Source organism: Pan paniscus, chromosome 23 (assembly GCF_029289425.2).
Source record: "Pan paniscus chromosome 23, NHGRI_mPanPan1-v2.0_pri, whole genome shotgun sequence".
Classification (NCBI taxonomy): domain Eukaryota; kingdom Metazoa; phylum Chordata; class Mammalia; order Primates; family Hominidae; genus Pan; species Pan paniscus.
In genome coordinates, this window is record NC_085927.1 from 34,730,644 (window position 1) to 34,749,217 (window position 18,574).

At 46.7% G+C, this 18,574-nt stretch overlaps 1 protein-coding gene across 2 annotated transcripts in view; it reads left to right on the forward strand.

The window, feature by feature from the left end:
• SGSM1 (small G protein signaling modulator 1) overlaps positions 1-18,574 on the forward strand; it is a 120,983-nt gene that overhangs the window by 25,079 nt on the left and 77,330 nt on the right. For both annotated transcript variants that reach the window (XM_034949039.3, XM_034949038.3), the window contains exons 3-4: positions 13,748-13,823; positions 16,340-16,502. In XM_034949039.3, the coding sequence (XP_034804930.3) occupies positions 13,748-13,823; positions 16,340-16,502 (239 nt within the window). The remainder of the gene's footprint in view (positions 1-13,747; positions 13,824-16,339; positions 16,503-18,574) is intronic.

Sequence of the window (18,574 nt, forward strand, 5' to 3'; positions counted from 1 at the left end):
TTAGGAGGAGGTGCTCTTAGGATCAACACCAGGAGGTGGAGCGCAGGCGGGTTAGGAGGAGGTGCTCTTAGGATCAACACCAGGAGGTGGAGCGAAGCAAGCAGGAGAGGCAGAGGGAGAAGTCGGGCCACGATGCAGCCTCAGGGGAAGCCTCGGCCAGCCCTGTGGGGAGTTCCAAGGGGAGCTGGGATGGCCTGTCTGAGTTATCCTGAGTTGGGGCAAAGTGGCTGGAGGTTTATACCTCACATGCAGCAGTCATTGGATGTGCACCTCCCGGGAAGGAGCAAGACCTTGGAGGAGGCTCTCTGGATACCTAAGGCAATGTCCTGTCTCCCATGGGGCTGACAGCTGAGGGTCTTTGACAGTTCTGATGGGATCTGGGTGGTGCAAGGCAGCAACTACCTCATCAGCCAAATTTGGCCGAGTAGCCTGGAGGCAGTCAGGGCCTTCTCACGCTCCCTCCTCTGCCCTTTCTTCCCATCCTTGGTTCCCATGGCCCCTGTACCCCAAACTCAACTCCTTCCTCAACTCCAAAACAAAAAGCCCTCTTGATATCCTTTGAGCACACAGGCCCCCAGCGGAGACACCTGCCTATGGCTTTGCCAACAGCCAGCCTGTGCGTCTTAATTTTTCTCAACCAGGCCGTCCTGTAATACAGAGAAGTAAAAGTCCCCAACGCCCCAACCTAGCGTGCACTGAAATGAAGAATCAACACATCAGTGTTGTTACCCTCCAGGTGCAGTGGTTAGAAAGAGGAAGGGGAAGAGACCGTTTGTTCTGTGTTGTATCACTGAGTCCTGGAGAGGAGGCCTAGGTTGGCTGGGTGCATCATTCATCCCACCCAGAGAGTCAGGGCAGCAGCCGTCTGCAGGGAGGCCCCCCGGAATCCTGGCTCCCTGGCTCAGCCCGTGGCTGTCTTGGGGCAGGCACTCCCTCAGCTGTCCAACACAGTCCTGGGGTTTGGAGATTTGATGAGTTAGTTCATCTGATCCCTAGATCTGGGTCAGTGTGTGGTGGGAAGAGGCTTCCCTTAGAGTCAGATTGACCAGGGTTTAAACCTCAGATTTGTTGATGATCTTGGGCACCTAGTAACCAACATTCCTGATCTTTAGTGATAGTAACTCCCTGGGGCATATGTTATGAGGATTCTGTTCGCTCGCCATGTCTGTGTGGCAAGTGCCAGGCACATATAGATAAGAGGGTTAGTGTTATTTTCAGAGATAGTCATTGGCTGAAGCTTCTAGAGGTGCAGTTAAGAGCATGGGTTTAGCTTCCATTTCTGCCCACTATTTACTATATGACCTTGGGCATGTTACTTAATCTTTCCTTAATCTTTCTGCCCCTCGGTCTCATCATCTGAGAACTAGGTATGAAATAGAAACTGTCCTCACAGCACTGTGGAGAGGGCATAATGAGCGAATAATACAGATCAAACCTAGATGCCATCTGTTAGCTGAGTCTGGCACACGAGAAGGGCTTGGTCAGAGGGAGAGATGATGAAGATGATGAGGATGATGAAGATGATGGTCATGGTGGTGCCATCAGTGGATCTGTTACTTCACTAGGGCTGCCCTAACGGTACACAGAATGGGCAGCTTGAATGATATAAACTGATTTTCTCACAGCTCTGGAGATGGAAATCCAAGATCAAGGTGGCTGCAGGACTAGTTCCCTCTGAGCTCCGTGAGGGAAGGATCAGATCCAAGCCTCCCTCCTTGGCTCATAGGTGGCCATCTTCTCCCTGATCTTCACATGATCTTCCCTTTGTAGCTGTGTCTAAATTTCCTCTTTTTTTTTTTTTTCAGACGGCGTTTCATTCTTGTTGCCCAGGCTGGAGCCAGTGGCGCGATCTTGGCTCACTGCAACCTCCGCCTCCTGGGTTCAAGCGATTCCCCTGCCTCAACCTCCCGAGTAGCTGGGATTACAGGCATCCACCACTACGCCCGGCTAATTTTTGTATTTTTAATAGAGACGGGGTTTCACCATGTTGGCCAGGCTGGTCTGGAACTCCTGACCTCAAGTGATCTGCCCCCCTCGGCCTCCCAAAGTGCTGGGATTACAGACGTAAGCCACCATGCCTGGCCAATTTCCTTTTCATATAAGGACACTTATAATCATATTGGATTAGGACCCACCCTAATGACCTCATTTTAACTTAGTCATCTCTGTCAAGATCCAATCTCCAAAGACAGCACATTCTGAGATAGTAGGGTTAAGATTTCCACATGTGGGCCAGGCGCGGTGGCTCACACCTGTAATCCCAGCACTTTGGGAGGCTAAGGCAGGTGGATCAAGAGGTCAAGAGATCGAGACCATCCTGGCCAACATGGTGAAACCCCATCTCTACTAAAAATACAAAAATCAGCTGGGCGTGGTGGCGGGTGCCTGTAGTCCCAGCTACTTGGGAGGCTGAGGCAGGAGAATCACTTGAACCCGGGAGGTGGAGCTTGCAGTGAGTTGAGATTGTGCCACTGCACTCCAGCCTGGCGACAGAGCGAGACTCCGTCTCAAAAAAAAAAAGATTTCCACATATGAAATGGAGGTGAAGGGAACACAGTTAAGCCTATAGCAATGGGGGAGGTGACATTTTGCATGATGAGATTCCCGAGGGTGGAAGAGGCACGATGAAAGGAATGGAGGATGAAGGCATGTTAGACAGTGGGAGGTAGGCACATCTTTGAGGCCAGAGGAATAAGTGGGGAGACCCTGAAGGGTGGTGCTTGCTTGAGGGCGTCTGCTAGTTGGTGGCAGAGCTAGAACTTTCCAAGGTTGGCAGCTCCTCTTGCCACCCTCTCACCATGTGCTCTGGAGAAAGCTAGGGGTTTGCCACATGTCCTGAGCAAGCTCATGGCTTCCTTTTGTGGAGAGAACAGATGGGGCCTAGTATCCTCTGCTCACCATGAGGGAGGACACAGGCAGGTGGCCGCGCTCCTGCATCAGAGCCTCTCTGGAGGTGACAGCAGATGGTTGCCTCCAAGGAACAGGACGTTGGCAGGATGGCTACAACCTTAAGAGAGGGCCAGCCACTGTGTATGGGAGTTGTCAGTCACGTCAGCACTGACCCTGAGAGCTGTCCCCGACTGCGGACCACCTAAGTAGGCCGTCTGGGCCATGACTCAGGATAGAGGAGCAGTTTCCTTGGCTGGAGCTGCGAAGTAGACCAGCCTGCTGGAGCCAAACATTCTTGTGCAGGGTTGGCCCTCGGGCCAAATCCAGCCTTCCACTGGTTTTTGTGAATAAAGTTTTATTGGGACACAGCCATGCCCATTCTTTTATGTATTATCTATGGCTGCTTTCATGCTACAAGGGCAGAGTTTAATAGTTGACATGGAGATCATATTACCCACAAAGCAGAAATTATTTACTCTGTAGACCTTTACAGAAAAAGTTTGCCGGGTACATGGAATGGGCAGTTTGAACGACATAAACTGATTTTCTCACAGCTCTGGAGATGGGAATCAAAGATCAAGGTGTCTACAGGACCACTTCCTTCTGAACTCCGTGAGGGAAGGATCTGATCCAAGTTTCCCTCCTTGGCTCATAGGTGGCCATCTTCTCCCTGATCTTCACATGATCTTCACTTTGTATATACGTCTAAATTTCCTTTTCTTTTTTTGAGACCGAGTTTCACTCTTGTTGCCCAGGCTGGTCCTCTGTTTTGGAGTCTGAAGTCTTAGATATCAGGCCTGGCCCTGGATCTTTCTGGTTATGCAGATTTAGAGGAATGTCCCCTGCCCTCTGAGTCTCAATTGCCTCCTCTGCCAGCGGGGATTGTATTTGCCTGATGTTGTGAGGCAAGGTAGGCTGGAGAGAGCTTTGCAAACTGTGACTCACTCAAGGCATACATTATTCTCTGCGTTCAACCTGCCTATTGCCTCCTCCCCCTCCTTTCCTCCTAGGCAAAACTCTTTTCATACCTGCTCCATACTGCCCTTGGTGATGATGTTTCCCCCTGCAAAGTTAATTTTGCTGTTTCTTCTTAACTTGATTTTTACCTGCATAAACATGCCTGATGCAGGGAGGTGGGATGCACAGACGAGATGTAACTTGTTCCAGGGCAGCAGGGGTGTCTCTGTCATCATTATTCAAATGCTACTGATTGTTGAGCACACACCGTGTACCAAGCCCTATGCTAAATGCTTTACCTGCGTCGCCTCATCTAAACCTCCCCATTCATTCAACAGATAGATATTGAATGCATGCTCTGTGCCAGGCCCTCTGCTGGGTCTTGGGAGTAGAGCACCACCAGATGGCAGGATGAATTCCTGACCTCATAGAGCGTAGAGGCCATTACGTCAGAGAGTTAGGGAATAAGGTAAATAAGGAAAATCATGTAGCGTGGCAGACATGTGAAGGACTATGGAGAGAAAAAAGGCAGAAAAAGGGGTATGTTGGGTACCAAGTGGGGTGCAGGTTGGGGAGTTGCAATTTTAAATAGGATCATCAGGGGAGGTGACATTTGAAGAAAGAGTTGAGATTGCTGGGAAAACAGCATTCCAGGCAAAGGGAACAGGAATTGCAAAGGACATGAGATGGGCTCTGCCCACGGAGCTGGGCAAGCAGCAAGGAGGCCTGTGTGTGTAGAGCAGGTGTCGGGATGGGGGAGAGGGGCTTGGGAGGTCAGCAGAGGGGCCTCCTTGTGTGAGGTGGTGAGGACTTGGGTTGTCACTCTGGGTGAGATGGGAGCCATGGAAGAGTTCTGGGCAGAGGAGGGATGTGGTTTGACAGAACTTTTCTTTAACTGAAAAATATTCATTTATTTATACTATGTGAACATATACCATATGCACATTTTAAAATGGTAAAATATACATAATATAAAATGTGCCTTCTTAACCATTTTTAAGTGTACAATTCAGTCTTGAGTACATTTACATTCTTGTGTGCCAACCTCCAGATCTCTTTTCGAAAGATAAACTCTATACCCATTAAATAATACCTCCCCATTTCTCCTCTCCCCAGCCCCTGGCAACCACCATTCTCCTTTCTTTCTCTTTAAATTTGACTACTCTAAGTACCTCTTATAAGTGGAATCATGCAGCATTTGTTATTTTGCGTCTAGATTATTTCACTTAGCACAATGTCCTCAAGGTTCATTCGTATTTTGGCATGTGTCAGAATTTCCTTCCTTTTTAAGGCTGGATAGTATTCCATTGTGTGTGTAGACCACATTTTGTCTATCCATTCAGCCATCGATGGACACTTGGGTTGTTTCCACCTTTTGGCTACTGTGAATAATAGTGATGTGAACATGGGTATACAAATATGACTTTGAGACTTTGCCTTCAGTTCTTTTGGGTGTATGCCCAGAAGTGGAATGACTGGATGATATGCTAATTGTATGGTTAATCTTTTGAAGAACCACCATACTGTCTACCATAGCAGCTGCACCATTTTACCTTCTGATCATTGCACAAGGGTTCCAGTTTCTCCACATCCCCACCAACACTTACTTTCTGTTTTTTCATAGCAGCCATCCTAATAGGTGTGAGTGGTATCTCATTGTGGTTTTGATTTGCATTTCCCATTGAGCATCTTTCCATGTGCTTGTTCGTCATTTGCATATCTTCTTCAGAGAAATGCCTATTCAAGTCCTTTGTCCATTTTTGAATTCAGTTGTTTGTTGTTGAGTTGCAGTTCTCCATATATTCTGGACATTAACCCTTTATCACATAGATGATTTGCAGATATTTTCTTCTATTTCACGGGTTGCCATTTTCACTGTTTATTTTGTCCTTTGATCCACAAAAAGTTTTAACTTTGCTGTCCAGTTTACCTATTTTTAATTTTGTTGCTCATGCATTTGGTGTCATATCCAAGAAATCATTGTCAAATCCAATGTTGTAGGGACCAGCCCCACAGGGTCGGTGGGTCTCTCCCTGTGTGTGGCAACAAGAGAGTGTAGAAATAAAGACACAAGACAAAGAGATAAGAGAAAAGGCAGCTGGGCCCAGGGGACCACTACCACCAATGCACAGAGACCAGTAGTGGCCCCGAATGTCTGACCGCGCTGTTATTTATTGGATACAAGGCAGAAGGGGCAGGGTAAAGAATGTGAGTCACCTCCAATGATAGGTAAGGTCACGTGGATCACGTGTCCACTGGAAAGGGGGCCCTTCCCTGCCTGGCAGCCGAGGCAGAGAGAGAGAGGAGACAGAGAGAAAGATAGCTTATGCCATTATTTCTGCATATCAGGGACTATTAATATTTTCACTAATTTACTACTGCTATCTAGAAGGCAGAGCCAGGTGTACAGGATGAAACATGAAGGCAGACTAGGAGTGTGACCACTGAAGCACAGTATCACAGGGAGACGGTTAGGCCTCCGGATAACTGCGGGTGAGCCTGACTGATGTCAGGCCCTCCACAAGAGGTGGAGGAGCAGAGTCTTCTCTAAACTCCCCCGGGGAAAGGGAGACCACCCCCTTTCCCGGTCTGCTAAGTAGTGGGTGTTGTTCCTTGACACCTTTTGCTACCGCTGGACTACGATCCACCTGGTAACGGGCGTCTTCCCAGACGCTGGAGTCACCGCTAGACCAAGGAGCCCTCTGGTGGCCCTGTCCGGGCATAACAGAAGGCTTGCACTCTTGTCTTCTGGTCACACCTCACTATGTCCCCTCAGCTCCTATCTCTGTATGGCCTGGTTTTTCCTAGGCTATGATTATAGAGCGAGGATTATCATAATATTGGAATAAAAAATAACTGCTACAAACTAATGATTAATGATATTCATATATAATCATATCTAAGATCTATATCTGGTATAACTATTCTTGTTTTATATTTTATTATACTGGAACAGCTCGTGTCCTCTGTCTCTTGCCTCGGTGCCTGGGTGGCTTGCCGCCCACACAATGTCATGAAGCTTTCCCCATTTTCTTATATGATTTTTATAGTTTCAGCTTGTGTTGAAGTCTTTGGTCCATTTTACTTTAATTTCTGTATGTGGTATAAGGTAAGGGTCCAATTTTATTCTTTTGTATGTAGCTATCCAGTTTTCCCAACACCATTTGTTTTAAAGACTATCCTTTTGTTACCAAAACACCAGGGGTTAGGTCTAGGTCTTGCTGCTCACTGAACAGAAAGCCGATCACTGAGATGACAAGTATTGCCAAGGAAGAAGGCTTTAATCAGGTGCTGCAGCTGAAGAGAAGGGAGCTCAGTCTCAAATCCATCTCCCTGACTGACTAAAACTAGGTGTTTATATAGCCGGGAAGAAATGCAACAATGTGTAAGAAAACAAGAACTAGGGAGTGACAAGGAAGCAATCATGGTGAATGAGGGGGTTCCCTCCCATCTGTGATCTGGTGAGTTTCAGTTCTTTGATACTTTTTTTGACAGGCCTGAAGGACCTTCTCTGAGGAAGGAACTCAGATAAATACAAGTTTCAAGCTTTTTAAGACCACAAGGGTCAATTTCTATGTTTATCAAAAAGGACAGTTTATGGGTCAGTTGGGTCAGTTTCACTTTCTTCTTTGAATGGGCATGGCACCCTTGACAAAAATCATTTGATTATATATGTGAGGTTTTAGTTCTGGGCTCTCTATTCCATTTGTCTAAATGTGTTTTTTTTTTTTTTTAATGCCAGTACCACATTGTTTTGATTTCTGTAGTTTTGTTATAAGTTTTTAAATCAGGAAATATGAGACCTCGAACTTCATTCTTCTTGTTGAAGATTTTTCAAGAATATTTTTCAAGACTGTTTGGTAGTCAGGGTTCCATGAGATGTTCCTTGATATTAATTTTAGGATAGATATTTATGTTTCTGCAAAAAAAAAAAAAAAAGCACCATTGGGATTTTGATAGAAATTTCATTAAATCTGTCGATTACTTTGGTAATATCAACATTTTAGGAGTATGAAGTCTTGGAAACCATAAATAGAGGATGCTTTTCCATTTATTTGTCTTGTTTTTATTTTGAGATAGAGTCTTGTTCATTTGTCCAAGCTGGAGTACAGTGGTGTGATCATGGCTCCCTGCAGCCTCAACCTCTTGGGCTCAAGCTATCCTCCCACCTCAGCCTCTCAAGTAGCTGGATTGCAGGCACATGCCACCATGCCTGGCTAGTTTTTGTATTTTTGTATTTTTTTGTAGAAGTGGGGTTTCACTGTGTTGCCCAGACTGGTTTCAAACTCCTAGGCCCAAGTGATCCTTTTGCCTCAGCCTCCCAAAGTGCTGGGATTATAGGCATGAGCCACTGGACAGTGACCGACCATGTTCTTTTAATATGCTGTTGAATTCTGTTTTTAGTATTTTGTTGAGGATTCTTGTATGCATGTTTATCATAGATATTGGTCTGTTGTTTTTTTGTGACTGGCTTTGGTTTCAAGGTAGCCCTGACCTTATAAAATGAGTTTGGAAGTGTTCCTGCCTCTTTAATATTTTTGGAAGAATTTGAGAAGAATTAGTTTAATCATTTTCATGTTTGGTAGAATTCAGCAGTGAAGCCATGTGGTCCTGGGCTTCTCATTATTGGAAGGTTTTAACTTACTGATAGCATCTCCCTGCTATGATAGATCTGTTAAAATTTTCTATTTCTTCATGATTTAGTTTGTATATTGTGTGTTTCTAAGAATTTATTCATCTTATCTAGGTTATCCAATTTGTTGGCATACATTTATTTGTTTATAGTATTCTCTTATAATGGTTTTTTCTGTGGCATCAGTTGTAATGTCCTCATTTTCATTTCTGATTTTAATTTTGAGAATTCTTTTTTTTCTTAGTCAGTCTTGCTAATGGTTTGTCAATTTTGTTGATCTTTTGGACAAACCATCTCTCTTTTTTTTTTTTTTTTGAGATGATATCTTGCTCTGTCACCCAGGCTGGAGTGCCGGAGTGCAGTGGCGCGATCTCAGCTCACTGCAAGCTCCACCTCCCGGGTTCACGTCATTCTCCTGCCTCAGCCTCCCGAGTAGCTGGGACTACAGGTGCCCGCCACTACGCCCGGCTAATTTTTTGTATTTTTTAAGTAGAGACAGGGTTTCACTGTGTTAGCCAGGATGGTCTCGATCTCCTGACCTCGTGATCTGCCTGCGTCAGCCTTCCAGATTGCTGGGATTAGTGGTGTGAGCCACCACGCCCGGCCTGGGCAAAACATGTCTTGATTTTGTTAGTTTTCTCTGTTTTTAAATTATCTTTCATTTATGGCTGCTCTAATCTTTATTTTTTAATTTTTTAATTTTTAATTTTTATGTATTTATTTTGAGAGGGAGTCTCACTCTGTCACCCAAGCTGAAGTGCAATAGTGCGCTCTTGGCTCACTGCAGCCTCCACCTCCCGGGTTCAAGCAATTCTCCCACCTCAGTCTCCCAAATAGCTGGGATTACAGGCATCCACCATCATGTCCGGCTAATTTTTGTATTTTAGTAGAGACAGGGTTTCACCATGTTGGCCAGGCTGGTCTTGAACTCCTGACCTCAGGTAATCCGCCCACCTCAGCCTCCCAAAGTGCTGGGATTACAGGTGTGAGCCACCATGCCCAGCCTAATCTTTATTATTTCCTTCTTTCTGCTAGCTTTGGATTTAGTTTGTTCTTCTTTTTCTTGTTCCTTAAGGTGTGCAGGTAACTTGTTTCTTTGAGATCTTTCTTATTTTAATGTAAGCATTTCCAGCTGTAAGTTCCTTCTTAGCACTGCTTTTATAGCAGCCCATATTGTGTTTTTGTTTTTATTGGCCATGTTGTGTTTTTGTTTTGTTTTGTTTTTTAAGACGGAGTCTCGCTCTTTCACCCAGGCCGGACTGCAGTGGCGCTATCTCGGCTCACTGCAAGCTCCGCCACCCGGGTTCACACCATTCTCTTGCCTCAGCCTCTCGAGTAGCTGGGACTACAGGCGCCCACCACCACGCCCGGCTAATTTTTTGTATTTTTAGTAGAGACAGGGTTTCACCATGTTAGCCAGGATGGTCTCGATCTCCTGACCTTGTGATCCGCCCGCCTTGGCCTCCCAAAGTGCTGGTATTACAGGCGTGAGCCACCGCGCCCTGCTGTGTTTTTGTTTTTATTTATCTCAATATATTTTCTAATTTCCCTTGAGATTTCTTCTTTGGCACATTTATTATTTAAGAGTACGTTGTTTATGACTCTTATTTGTGGGTTTTCTAGTTTTCCTTCTGCTGTTGATTTCTTGTTTCATTCCATTGTGAATGAGAAAGATGCTTTGTATGATCTCATTTTTTAAAAAAATGTATGATGACTAGTTTTGTATCCTAAGATATTCTCTCTCCTGGAGAATGTTCCATGTGCACTTGAGAAAAGTGGGCATCCTGCCATCATTAGGTGGAGTGTTCTGTACATATCTGTTAAGTCCAGTTGTTGGTTTATAGTGTAGCTCAAGGCCTCTGTTTCCTTATTGATATTCTGTCTGGTTGTTCTATTGACTTACCTTTTAACGAGATCCTTCTGGCTGTATTAAAATGAGCTTCTTAGAAGTGGATGCAAGGAGACCAGTAAGAGTCTACAGCATTGATTCAGGGGAGAGGTGATGGTGACTTGGACTGGGAGGTGGTGGTGGAGGGGCTGAGAAACGGTTGGAATCTGAGAACATTTTGAAGGTACAACCAACATATTTGACTGAATCTTTAGAAGTTGGTGCTGTTTTTTGTTTGTTTTTTGTTTTTGAGATGGAATCTCGCTCTATCGCCAGGCTGGAGTGCAGTGGCACGATCTCGGCTTACTGCAACCTCTGCCTCCCAAGTACTGTTGTCCTAAGGGGGTAAAGGAATTTGCCCAAGTTGTGATAAGTGGCTCATCCAGGATTTGAACCCAGGTCTGTCTGTCCCCAAATTCTCAGTTCTTAATTAACCATGTACATTCATGAAAGTGCTCCTGACCCAGCTGCCTGGACTCCCCACCCCCAATGTCTCCCTGACAGTCCTCTACCATCTACGACTAAGCCTGGACTCACTCCCTCTGTTGCTACATTCCCAAATGTCATCAGGGTCTGGGTGCTTGGCAACTGCCTTCCAGCAGTTTCTCAGCATCACCGTGTCCTGCCTTAGAGGAGCAAAGGAAAGAAAGAGGTAGATTCCTGCAGAGGGGAGAGAGGTGTGCAAACGCTCTGAGACCACCTGGGCTTCATGACATGTTGCAGAAGGAGCTCAGCCCCTGGAGTCAGACAAACCTGGGTCCAGACACCAAATCCAGTCCTCATAGCTGTGTGACCCCAGACAGATTACTCCACCTCTCTGGGCCTCTGTTTCCTCCCCTGACAAATAGGGATAATAATGTTACTGCTCTATTATCCACAATTATGGTTATAAGAAAATATATATATTTTTTCAAGTAAAATACTCTACCAAAACCTGAGGTCAATCATGATTCTTTGAGCCATTCATTTTCCAAAGAGAACTTTATTGAGCACATACCATGTGCTGGAACTCGAGGTAGTTGTTGGCACCATAGCCATAAAGCAAGGAAACACAGAATGGTTGGCCTCATGGGGATCAGAGCCTGGCAGGGAAAACAAGTACTGACCAAATGTTACACGTCTGATGGGTGTTTCAAGAGCAGCTTCTCTAGGAACCCAAGCAGGGGAATTTGATGTCCTGAACCAGCGACATTCCAGCCAGGGCCAAAACAACGGTGATGGGAGGCCAGGTAAGGTTTCAGGCAGAGCTGATGACCTGCATGCAGCCGACATTTATTTGCAGCACACTTTGCAGACATTTATTGCGTGCCAGGTTCTGTGCTCAGCACATGATGATCATTATCTTGTTCAGCCTTCCCAAGTGCCTTGAAGCTGGTGCTATTTCTATAAACTTTTTAGCCAAGGAGAAAACTAAGGTTCAGAGAAGTGACATGATTTGCCTGAGGAAACACAGCTAATAGTGGGAGGAGCCAGGGTACAGCAGCAGGAGCCATGATGGGAGAAAAAAAAAGAAAGTGATAAGTTTGAATTTCTACTCTGCTCCTTCCTACTCTGTGACCTTGAGTGGTCCAGTTTGCCTCCACGAGACTCCGTTTCGACATCTGCAAAATGAAGCCAACTTCTCATGGGCCTCCCTAGATAGTTTTCAGGGTTAGAAATGCTGCAGGCAATGCCCAGCTTGGAGTTGGTGGAGCACTGAGATCAGGAGCTGTTCACAGCGCTGGTGCTGACTTGGTTGTGTGGGGTGGGGGTGGTGAGCCAGCTCTAGGGGGACACTGCCATGTGTTTCTGCAGAGAAGGTGGACAGGGATGCACCGAACTGTGTGTTCATCTCCAGGAGGTAACCAGAAGGCAGGGAGAGCAGGCAGGGAGGGCCTGGGACAGCTCTCAGATGGATGCATGGATGTGCTGGCCTGGTGGAGTCTGGATGGGCCACAGGACAGTGGGAAATGCTGTGGGAACCCACTGGGTGGGGGTAACTCAGAACTTTGCTTTATTTACCCCAAACATCAGAATCCTCAGGGTGACATAGAGCTGGAACAGGCCTTTTGGATTGTGTTTTCCAACCTCCTCAACCTCAAAGTGGGGTAACTGAGGTCCAGAGAGGAGACGGACTTTGCTTAAATCCCACAATGACTCTGGGCAGAATCAGGCCCAGAATCTAGTGGAGCAGAAGGGTATTCAGGCTGCCAGAGGATCAACACCAAGAGCAGAGAGGCACAGCTGCCCTTTTGCACTGTGTCCCTGTGCCTGGCACATTAGAGGCACTCAGGTGAGAATTCTTGAGCGAGGGAGTGCGCTGGGAAGAGCACACAGCCTGGGTGTCTGTCTCGAGCTGGAACCTGTCTCTGATAGCCAGCTCTGCCTCCCTGGGTAAGTGCTTTCATCTTGCTGAGCATCCATTTCCCAAAATAAGATCAGAAACCCACTTGGGAGGTCTCCAAGCAGGGATTTGAACTCAGGTCTACCTGATTCCAGGGCAGGTTTTTTACCCTGCACTTTTTTGATTCCTTTATATATCTTATTCATTCATTCATTCATTCATACACTCATTCATTCATTCATCCAGTCATTTAGAAAATGTTGATTGAGCATCTGCCCTGTGCCAGGCACTGTTCTAGGCTGTGCAAATTCAGCAGTGAATGAGGCAGATGAAGTTTCTGCCCTTGTGGAACTTAAATTCTAGAAGAGAGAGATAGACGGTCAACAAATCAACAAATAGAATGGGAATAGTGGTAGACCGGGCGCGGCGGCTCACGCATGTAATCCCAGCACTTTTGGAGGCCGAGGCGGGCAGATCACTTAAGGTCAGGAGTTCAAGACAACATAGTGAAACCCCGTCTGTACTAAAAATAGAAAAGTTAGCTAGACGTGGTGGTGGGCACTTGTAATCCCAGCTACTCAGAAGGCAGAGGCAGGAGAATGGCTTGAACCCGGGAGGCGGAGGTTGTGGTGAGCCAAGATTGTGCCATTGCACTCCAGCCGGGGCAACAAGAGCGAAACTCCGTCTAAAAAAAAAAGAATGAGAATAGTGGTGAGTGCCCTACAGGAACTAAAACAGGGGATGGGACTGGGGAGGGGTCTGCCTTAGACAGTGTGGTCAGGAAAGGAGATGACGTTTTGTGAGATGCCTAAGAGAAGCAGCAGCCTGCTGTGTGAAGAACCTGAACAAATAATTGATAAAATGAGAAGCATGGAGCTGTGACAGGCCTCAGACCTCCAAAAGACAAGGCGAGGAGGGGGAAGGAAAGCAGGTGTCAAAACATCCCAAACAGCCTGAAAGGCCTTGTGGGGAGCAATGCGGCCCTTTTGGGGCACCTATACCCAGGTCACCTTGGTCACCTTGGACCTCTTCCCCTCCGGTCACCTTTGCCTTCCAGGTGAAGCAGATCATGGAGGAGGCTGTGACACGCAAGTTTGTCCACGAAGACAGCAGCCACATCATCTCCTTCTGTGGTGAGTCTGTGACCTGGGAAAGTGGCTTCTTTCTCTGTGGGCTGCCTCGGGGAAGTGGTGTCTTGGAGCCACTGTTTTGCTTTATGACTCTGAAGTTAGTTTTGGATTCCAGAGGGGGACTCGATTGGAGAATTTGAAAATACAGAACAGTGTAGAGAAACAATTAAAAATGACTTCTGTACCCCATGAAGAGGTCAGTGTGGTTAACACCAGAGGGGTTGATTGTCTTCCTGTAGGCACCATTCACACCGACCACACCCCAAGTGACACACAGTCTTGCATCTGAGGAATGGGCTCCCTGTCCCTCACTCTGCCTGTGGCTGTTGCTAGGTAAAGGGAGAGGGTAGATGGGGACTTTTAAAAAAGGGAACTAAGAGCCCGTGACACATCCTGAAGGATCGCGTCCATCTGGCTCAGCAAAGAAGGCAGGCCAAGGGCTCAGAGCGTGACTCAGACATGTCTCCTTGAACCAGCTCTGCTCACAAGCTTCTGGAAATAACCCCATGGCCAGGCTTTTGCTGTACTTTGAGAATGGCTAGAGATGGGGTCTGAGTGTCTCTGAGGTCAGGATAATCAGTGTGTACATAGAAGTGGGAGTCTTTCTGTCTCCCTGAAAATGTCTTAATTTAATAATTGGAGTGTCTCATAATGCAGGACATGTTCTAATTCCCCTCCCGTGATCTTGGTCCTGTGGAGAGGCCTGAGCTGGGAGAGCTGGCCAGCCCATCAGCTGCCGTCCAAATGGCTGGGGGCACCACCCCACGGGGCCCACAACATGCTGAGCACACGCCGTGACCCGGGAGGCAAGGACCTCAGTTCACCCTCTCTTCAGCCAGGCAGACCTGGATCCACCTCTGCCGCTTTCTTGTAATTGACTTTGGGCAAGATCTTTCTTTTCTTTTCTTTCTTTCTTTCTTTTTTTTTTTTTTTTTTTTTTTTTGAGGCAGGATCTCACTCTGTCACCCAGGCTGGAGTGCAGTGTCACAATCACAGCTCACTGCAGCCTCAACCTCCTGGGTTCAAGCGTACCTCCCACCTTAGCTTCCCGAGTAGCTGGGACCACAAGTATGTGCCACCACACCTGGCTAATTTTAAATTTTTCTGTAAAGATGGAGTCTTGCCATGTTGTCAGGGCTGGTCTTGAATTCCTAGGTTCAAGCATTCCTCTCTCCTTGGCTTCCCAAAATGAAGATCTTATTTTTTTTTAAGTGGGATGTGTTTATTTAAACATATAGCTCTACACACATACACACATGCACATAATTACATACATATATGTATGTGTATATATACATATATATGTATTCCCAGTTTTTTATGTGTTCCTGAATATTTTTATTTCCAAATAAAATTATATGCATGTCCATCTTAAGACTTGCTAGCATACCTACCAATTAACTTAGAGGAATAAAAGTAATAAAAATAGTATAATAATTCGGTAGCTCTACTCAAAAGTATTTGGGTGGGAGAAATTTGATGGCAGTAAATGAAGCCTAAAGAATCTCCTCGAGGTTTCTTTTGTCCATTGTTTCTTATAAGCTGTTGTCAGGAAGGATTAAACTATGTCTACAAAGCCTGAATAGTCAGTTCACTTACATCGCCATAAGCAAATGAAAAGTACTGCATATGTAAGTTAAAATTAAGATATCTAAGAGATCATCTCCTCAAATATTTTAAATCTATGGGCAGATTAGGCAATATTTGTTTTTTTGTTTGTTTGTTTTTTGGGGTTTTTTTTTTTGAGACGGAGTCTCGCTCTGTCGCCCAGGCTGGAGTGCAGTGGCGCGATCTCAGCTCACTGCAAGCTCCACCTCCCAGGTTCATGCCATTCTCCTGCCTCAGCCTCCCGAGTAGCTGGGACTACAGGCGCCCGCCCCCAAGCCTGGCTAATTTCTTATATTTTTAGTAGAGGCGGGGTTTCACTGTGTTAGCCAGGATGGTCTCGATCTCCTGACCTCGCTCTCCAGCACCCAGCATGTCCCAGATCTGCCCGCCTTGGCCTCCCAAAGTGCTGGGATTACAGACGTGAGCCGCTGCGCCTGGCCCGAGATTAGGCAATATTTGATCATTCATTCAAAACAAAGTGTTTTCTAACTCAAAAAAACAAAACAAAACAAAAACAAACAAAAAACCATGGTGATGAGACCAAAACTTCTCAATATTTCTCCTTGCACGTAGCATAACCTTGGTCAAGCTATGCCCCCTGAGAGCGCTGGTTTGCTCTTTAGAGCTCTTACTTCATGAGTTTTGTCACAAGAATTAGGAAAGGTAAGTCTTAACAATTATCCGACACCCAGCAGATGCCTAATAAGGAGTACTTCTTATATAGTCACTTTTTCAATAAACATTGATTATGCACCTATACAAGTGTGAGCTCCCTGTCTCTGGGGTAAGACAGAAGGTAAGAAGATTGAGAGGGCTCTCCAAGGTTCCAGTGTCTGACAGAAGCTCTGGGACATGCTGGGTGCTGGAGTGCATGGGCAGGGCAGGGTCTGCTGACTGCCATGTCCCTGCAGCGGCTGTGGAGGCCTGCGTTCTACACGGGCTTCGGCGGCGGGCGGCTGGCTTCCTACGCAGCAATAAGATTGCAGCCCTCTTTATGAAAGTGGGCAAGAACTTCCCGCCGGCTGAGGATCTGAGCCGCAAGGTGCAAGACCTGGAGCAGCTGATCGAGAGCGCGTGAGTGCAAAGCATGGGGCACAGGTGGGAGCAGCTCCCCGGAGAATAGTCCACAGTCCTCCCTGGGTCCCAAGAGAGCCTGCAACCCCTAGCACTCTCTTCAGTCTCCATCCTGCTTCTCAAACCCACCAGACTCTTTCCCACCCCAGGGTCTTTGCACGTGCCTCACCCTCCACCAGACTCACCCATCTGATCGTCCATAGCTGCTTGCTTGTCATCATTCAGACCTATCATTATCTCAGAAAATTCCAACTCTCACTCCCTCTTTTCTTCCATATCACCCTGTTTATTTCCCTCCCAGTTGTTATTGGTTGGCCATCTATAGTTATTCATGTCAGGTTTGTTTGTTGTCTGTCTATCTCACTTGATGCAGAACTTCATGAGAGCAGGCAACTAGATCTGTTTTCTCCCATTATGTCTCAAGCATCCGGGCCAGTGTCTAGCACCTGGTAGATGCCCAAGAAACAATTGTTGAGTGAGTGCCTGCTAGGACCCACGGCCTGTTCTAAATGCAAGGCAACCAAAGTTTGATAGAACCAATATGGCCTCTGTCTGCATGGACCAGACACGAGGGCCTCATATCAATAGGCATATTATAACACATTCAAATACACTGACTAGAAGTTAAAAAAAAACTCTCATACTGAAGTAACCTTTGAATGGGGGAGGTGGCTTCCCTCCCTCATCTTGGTGACTGGTAGTATGTGTTGGGGGAGGCTCATGGACAGAATGTGTGCATGTGAGCACCTTCAGCCAGAGCCACTCCCTGGGAGGTCCTGTCTGCACAGCCAAACCCCCAGTCTACAGCCTGGTCAGGGAATGACAATTTGGTTTCAACTCCTGGCAACAAATTCGGTGCTGGTGGCTTCCCAGAGGAATGTGCTGTGATTCTGAAGCTGTGATTGGGCGTTCTGGGGAAAAGCACATGGATTGATTGGTCATGTCTATCAAGGGCAAAGGCAGGGAAGACACAAGCATGTCCTATGTTTGCAGTCTCTGCTGTGGATGGTCACTCCACTTCACTGGATGAGAATGGCCCTTTCCTTGCATTTCAGGCCCTGCCTGCCCAGGGCTGCTGGCCAGAACGGTATGGTGGTCAGAGCTCAGGATTTGGCTCTGTCAACTCCCATTTGGAATGACTTCTCAGCCAACTGTTCTTTGTATACCTTCCAGTCCATCTGCTAAGTTCCCAGGTGTTTGCAGATAACTTCTTAAAGGATTAGATTTGTCATGGGCCTTCCACAACACTGGGAGTGACCTCCTAGTGGAGGAGTTAGAGATGCCTGTGCAAGTGGTAAGGGAGAAGCATTTATTCATATATGCAATCACTCATTCATAAACATTTACTAAGCCTCCTCTATACGTCAGCCAGTGTGCTGGGCCCTGGAGATACAGAAATGAAGAGGGCCAATGCTTGCCACATGGTAGACTCTCAGTAAATATTTTATTAAAAAAAAAAAAATGAGTTGCGGCCAGGTGCGGTGGCTCATGCCTGTAGTCCCAGCACTTTGGGAGGCCAAGGTGGGCAGATCACCTGAGGTCGGGAGTTCAAGACCAGCCTGACCAACATGGAGAAACCCTGTCTCTACTAAAAATACAAAATTAGCTGGGCGTGGTGGTGCATGCCTGTAATCCCAGCTACTTGGGAGGCTGAGGCAGGAGAATCGCTTGAACCCAGGAGGCAGAGGTTGTGGTGAGCCGAATTGTGCCATTGCACTCCAGCCTGGGCAACAAGAGTGAAACTCCATCTCAAAAAAACAACAAAAAAAATGAGTTGCCGATTTCATATCCTCAAGATCAAAGCATGGAGGGGAAGACAGAAAAGTGAGCAGGGAGCTCAGCTCCAGAGGCTGACAGAGTACAGACCAGCTTTGGTTGGTCCAGGAGGGCTTCCTGTAGGCAGGAGGCAATGCCCTCGCTGAGACTTACAGAGTGAGAGGGATCAGCCTGGGAATGGGTGGGGAGGGAACCCGGAAGAAGCAGCAGCCCAGGGAAAGGCTTCAGATGAGACTCTGGTGGCCTCAGGCATCTGCACGTATCTCTGTCTGGCTGGATCATGGAGTCATAAGGGT